This window comes from Gossypium raimondii, chromosome 12 (genome assembly GCF_025698545.1).
Source record: "Gossypium raimondii isolate GPD5lz chromosome 12, ASM2569854v1, whole genome shotgun sequence".
Classification (NCBI taxonomy): domain Eukaryota; kingdom Viridiplantae; phylum Streptophyta; class Magnoliopsida; order Malvales; family Malvaceae; genus Gossypium; species Gossypium raimondii.
The window spans coordinates 48471453-48478113 of record NC_068576.1 but is presented as its reverse complement, the minus strand read 5'-3'; the positions used below and the strand labels follow the sequence as shown (position 1 = coordinate 48478113).

Below are 6661 nucleotides of genomic sequence, written 5' to 3'. Positions count from 1 at the left end.
AACTTGCTAATCCGAGGGTCCTCCGATGTCATCCCATGTTCTAGTTTTCTGTACTACTTGAGAGGTCAAGAAAGGAGAAGTAAGTTTACAACGACTCAGTGTGAGTCTAAATTATAAATCATTGTATATAACCGCAAAAAAAAAAAAAAAACCGACAAGGCATATACTTTATAGCATAGTAATGTACTAAGCATTCTTCATGGTTCATAAAATAAATCAAAGAGTAATCAATTTATATATGATGCAATGCAATTTCAGGATTAAATTCCCACTCGTTCATCCTATCCGCCTTCGAGCATTGCTCAACACTTCAAATCACATAAAAAATACTAACTATCTCGGATTTGATCTCCGGTGATGATGGTCGCTCACTTATCATTTGTGGCAATGACTTTTACTATAATAACTTATTGTCCCGGTTGCCCATTTTTGATGGCTTTTTAAACTATCATATCGGCCGCAGAATCATGAGCAGAACCAGAAGACTATATTTCTCATTATGCTAATAAAAAAGGTTTTTATTAGTGATTTAACAGATGAGTGACCAAAATATTAAATTTCGATAATATTAGTGATTAAAATAAAAATTTTAAATTTGAGTGATGAAAACAGGAATGCAACCTTAAATTTTAATATTTAAAACTGTAACTGTTTTATCTTTTATCATGTTACAACATTGGGAAGAAGGAAATGACGAAGGAAAGAAGGTAAATTCTTTAAAAATTGTAATTCTATTTTGTGTGCAAAAATTGCCCTAATAAAAAGTGTTGCACAATAAGTTGAATGCAAAGTGTTGGTAGTTTTAGTCCGTCAATAATCAATATTTGGTTAATAAGTAATTGTTTTTGCTAGGATTAAGTTATTATTTCACTTTTTTAATATTTTCAATACAAAATATTACAGTTCTACATTTAAAAAAGTGCATTATTAAATTAAATGGTTTATTTTTATTTTTGCATAATAACTACTTGTTGTTTCAATTTTATAAAAAGTCATTTTAGCACTTTATTTAACTTTTAATTTCTTTTAGTCTTTAAATTTGTGTTATTTATCAAATCAATCCAAAATAAATAGAAAATTAACGTTTGATAACCTTGCGACGCGTGCATACATGTGGATTGCCACATTGATGCAACATCAGCAATTAATTAATTTTTTAAAGTTTAAAAAATTCAAAAATGTATAAAAAGTATTCTTTTAAAATTAAAATTATTTAAAAAGTATAAAAATTATAAAAATATTTTTAATTTTTAAAATAATTAATTGTTGATGTGGCATACACATGGACTGTCACATTAACAAAGTTAATAAATATTAACTTTTCCATCTATTTTTAGGGTGATTTGACAGACAATACAAGTTTAATAGCTGAAAGAGGCGAAAATTAAAATGGAGGGCTAAAATGACTTTTTTTTAAAAAACTAGATGGCCAAATAAGTCATTATGCCAATTTTAAAAATATTTTCAATAAATATATTGTAGTTCTATATATTTAATAAAAGCGCATGATTAAATTAAAGGCAGAATGTTTGATGCACTATCAACGCATAAGTTTTAGGCATCATTGATGAATAATAACATGACATTTCATCATTAAATAAAATAAAGAATAATGGAGGGCTTATAAATAAATACTAACAATTTTATTTGAATATAAATAATAACTCATTATAAATAAATGCTAAAACTCTAAACTTTAACCCTAAGACCCTAGACCTTAACCTCAATATCTTAAACTTTAAACCTAAAATCTTAAAATCGAAAATTATTAATATTTATTTATAATAGTTACAAATAATATTTAATTATATTTAAATAAGAATATTAGTATTTATTTTTAGTCCTCTATATTTTTGTTTAATTTAATGACGAGTTGCATAGTGCATACTAATACTTACTGTTATTCCTTGTAAACTAAATGGGATTTGCTTTTTATTATTCTTTTCATTCGCACATCAATTGGAATGACATGAAACATTAAGAATTAGGTTTTTAATGTAAAATATTTTACTTTTTTGTGATTTCTTGAAAATAAAATGGGTCAATCTAAAAACTTTTTAAGTCAATGGGAAATTGTTTCTTTCTTTGTTTTTTTTTTTTTAATGTAAAATGTCTTACTATTTCAAAAGAATATTTTAGGGAATTTAACTCTTTAATATAAATCTCTAAGCTATTCTCACCGGCACCTATTAGGCTATTAGTCTTCCAAATCTAAGATTATCATTTACCACAGCTTGCAACAGCAATATCCAAGCTTTCTGCTCACAGATAAGTTTGTTCCTTCCAAATTTTCTATTGTTTTTAGACTGAAATCTTGGATATTCAAAACTTCAAATTATTTTAATTATATCCCCAAGTTATATTAATTAGGTTTTTCTGTTAATTTAAAAACTAAATAATAAGTTAAATCTTATGTGACATAATTTAAAATAAAAATTTAAGAATAAAATTAATCTTGTAAAAATAGATTTTGAGGTTTTCAAAACTTCTGCAAAAGCTTTATTGTTCACTCTTTTTTCTTTACTTTATTTTTATTTTTGCTTTTAAAAGTTATGCGCAACATTCTATATTTCTTTAAAACTTTCATTTTAAACTTAGTTACATAAGATTTAATGTGACATTTAATGATTTTAATAACAAAAGACATTGATTGATAAAACATTGATAGTTTAAGAAGGTAACTAAAATATTTTGAAATTTGGGACCAATTTAAAAAAATCATAATTTGAGAATATCTACGCAATTAACTCAACCAAAAATAGAAACGACAAATCATTTCACTTTAACAGCTAACCATTAAAATGACCCGTTAAAGAACTTGATTGATAGAAATTCTAACGTCCAAGAGCTCAAATGAATTTTTTAAAAAAAGTTAAGCATAAAAGAAATAATAGATAAAATATATAAATCATATTTTGAGAATTACAAAATTGAAAGAAAAAGATGAATAGTAGTAAAATTGGATTGAAAAGCCGCATATGGTGATATAAGATGAAGATTTAGGAATAAAACAAGAAATATAAGAATGAAACTCATGCCACCATTGATGTAAGCAGTAACATCCTACAGGCTGAATTGCCATTATTTTAATTAAAATCAAGAAAATAATCATCAGTTTGCTACCAACTGAATCTCATATCTGACAAATACTATATCTATGCAAATTGACAATAATGATAATAATATTACATCATACAATAAAATAATATTTTTTAAATACGGAAATAACCAAAACTCAGAAAGAAGAGCAGTTTAAAAGTTTTTTTTTTTTGTAATATTGGGATTTAATTATAATTTTATATTACATGATTTTAAGCTTCAATTTCTTTCAAAGTTGTGATTTTAGAGCACTTGAATGAAAATCTCGTACACAAACTCCAACCATGGTGTTTTTTTTTTTTTTTGGCAGACAATAATAGTAACATAAACTCTAATTTTGCAGACAATAATGGGATTTTTTTTCAGTAATGCCAGAAACAATCGAAATCCAGAGGTCCAGTTGAAGCAGAAGGGTGTTGTTGATCATTAAATGGCCTCTTTCGAATCTCCAGATTGGACACAACAGAAGAGATTTCATTGTTGATATCAGTGGTTAAACCAGTTTCTTGTGAAACACTAACCATTGTTTCCCTCTCTGATTTCATGTTTGATCCATGGTTTTCAAGTAAATCCCTGAGGATGGATTGGTCTTGCATTAAAACAGAGCCAGGGAGGTGAAGATTGGGTGGGAAAGTGACGGGTTGAGCCGAGAAGAAAGGGTTTGGAGCTTGGAATCTCGGGAAAATATTTGTTGGATTCGATGAAACAGGGAGGAGGAGAGGATTCTCGGGAAAATGATCGATTGTGTCGAGTTGAATGCGTTGAACGTCAACGGGATTGGAGAAGCAGGGCACGTAAACCGATTCAGAAACAGGGTTTTTCTTGGCATTGAAACTTGAAGAAGAATCCATTAATGGTGGAAGAACGGAAGGACCCAATTCATTTCCAAATGAACCCATATTAACCAGACCTGAAATATGAGTTTTCTTCCCACCAGAACTCTTTTGAAACACCCTGCAAATAACCCATTCATTCTACAAACAAACAAGCAAAAAGATCCATCAAAAACTCCATTGATTTAACTTGCTTTTAACACAGAAGGAAAACAGAGGAAAAGAAAATTGATGGTTTTACCTTGGCAGTTTTAGGGAGATTGTGGACTGAATACTTGCCTTCCAGTCTGTATTCATGCATGACCCAGTTGGTTTTTTCACCTTTTGGAGCTCTCCCTTTGTAAAAAACAAGTGTTTTCTTCATCCCAACCAATGATTTCCCTCTATAAATCTCTTTGTCTTTCCCCGTTGCTTTCCAGTACCCTGAATCAGTCGCCCTATTTGTCCTCAACCCCGTAGGGTATTTCCTGTCCCTCACACAGAAAAAATACCATTCTTTCTCACCCATTTTCGCTTTCCCTGCAACCAAACAACACATAAGAAATTTTTTTCAAGAAAACAGTCACATGTTTGACAAAAAAGGTTAAATTAACAACTCTTACAAGGTAATTCCCAAGGCTCAGACTTGTTCAAATCCACCTCTCCAATGGCTTTAGCACTGAAGTTAACGTCAAGAACTTTCTTGTATAAGTAGTGAGAAATAAGCTCTTCATCTGTTGGATGGAACCTGAAACCTGGGGGCAAATCCATTTGATCATTTTCTTGATCAATTGCACCAATGTTTGCCATTCCTGGAACAACCTTAAACACTAAAGCTTGTGTTCCAAAATCTGCAAAAAAAGAAAAAGAAAAAAAAGAACCCCCACAATTTTCAGTTGAAAGTCCTTAGAAAACACACCCTTTTAATCTCTGTCTAAATATATGTATCTGTGTATACATATGTATGAACTGACCAGACAGGTGAAGTTCTTAATGTCCAAAGCAAGCAACAGAGAAAACAAAATCAAATTGAAATGGAAAGTGATGAAGAAAAAGAGATAGGAAGAAAGGTTATATAAAGCTAAGGGAAGTTGGGGGAAAGGATGATAAAGTTAAGGATTGAGAGAGAAAAGGGAGAAGCCATGGAAGTAAAAAAGTAGTAAACCTGAAAGATAAGAGAGGGTGTTTAAGAGAGAAAAAGGCAGCATGAGATACAAAGCCCCCCCTAAATACTGGTGTATGGGGAGAAAGAAACGTGGTTCCTAAGGCAACTTCCTTGGTTGTTTTAGGCATTTCCAATATTATTACACACACAATTAAAATACTTTACACAAAAAATAAATAAGATATGATTTCAATTTTAAAATTATATGATGACACTAAAGGTGTAAACAATAAGAATTATTAGAAATTTAAATTCTATATAATAAATAATGAAATTTAAGGTTTGAAATTAATATTTATAACATGTGTAATATATACAAAATTTTGTTTAAGTTATCGGTAAAAGAAAATTTAAATAGGTAAATGCATCAAATTAATAATACCAAATACACTCCAATTGTCATTTTCTTGACTTGTATCGAGTTGGCTTGAGACATTAACTCAATTAATGACATTATCAACACTAGAAATTTTATCACATATATATGTGTGAAAATTATATATTTAGAACACAAATGTGTGTTTAAAAATAATACAATAAAAAATACGAGTGAAACAATTTGGGTAATAACACTAAAGTATGTATAAAAAATCAAAATAAAGTTTTGATTAAAGTGATAAAATTTTTATAAATGTTGGTGGTATGGGTTCAAATTGGATCATATGCAAAAATTTTACTACTATTATTTTAAAAGTACAATAAAACAAAAATATCTTCATAAAGAAAAAGGAATTTATTGAGTTGGTAATAGTTGAACTGTGATACCAACTTAACTACGGTTTAAATAAGAATATAGATTCTTAAAAAATAAAATTATTAATATATCAGCCAATTAATTAAAGATTCATTTAGATTGAACATTTCAAAACAACTTATAATGAATTGGTCCCACTCTTACTTTTGTATATGTATTTGTTACTTTTAATAATAATTACAATTCTATTATATTTTACCAAAGCTAATCTTGAAGAAGTATTTTGAAAATTTAATATCATAATTAATACCAGATTTTGTCATTCTCATCGTAGGGATAAAAGAAAATATTTAATACTATTAAACATATTTATATTTGTAACTTTTTTTTTTATTTTTCTTAAGAAGGATATAAACGTATGAAAACATTAAAGTGTCATCATCCCGACTAAGTCTTAGCTTGATTGGCATGTGTATTGTTGTCAATGCAGGGGACGTAGGTTTGAGTGCGATGAAACGCATTATCTTCTTATTTATGGGTTGAGGGAGCTACGAGTAGTTCTAGATATTGTGTCAAACAGAACTTATAATAAGATTATTCAAAGAAATGTCTTTGTAATATTAATTATAATTTTTAAAGATATATTTTATACTTTTATAAGCCCAATTAAAAGTAACACAAATTCAATAAAATGCTTAAATATAATTTCTTTTCACATTCTTACCTAATCTATATTATATGTTTTAGCTTTAGAAAATATATATTTCAATTAATTTTGTTTTTTTATTCCATATAGATGATTGAGATGGATTAAAATGTTACATAGTTTGTAGTCGACATAAATCTTAATTATATTGCCAATTAAGGCATAGTTATTTAATGATTATTAAA

The 6661-nt window shown here is 28.2% G+C and overlaps 1 protein-coding gene across 1 annotated transcript; it reads right to left on the bottom strand.

The window, feature by feature from the left end:
- Positions 1-3277: 3277 nt before the first annotated feature.
- On the bottom strand, positions 3278-5103 carry LOC105764664 (NAC domain-containing protein 100). Its single transcript, XM_012583327.2, has 4 exons — positions 4886-5103; positions 4535-4762; positions 4174-4451; positions 3278-4073 (listed from the first exon to the last, which is right to left on the bottom strand). Exons 2-4 carry the CDS (start codon positions 4719-4721, stop codon positions 3462-3464), a joined length of 1077 nt encoding a protein of 358 aa, XP_012438781.1. The 5' UTR covers positions 4722-4762; positions 4886-5103; the 3' UTR covers positions 3278-3461.
- Positions 5104-6661: the final 1558 nt, after the last annotated feature.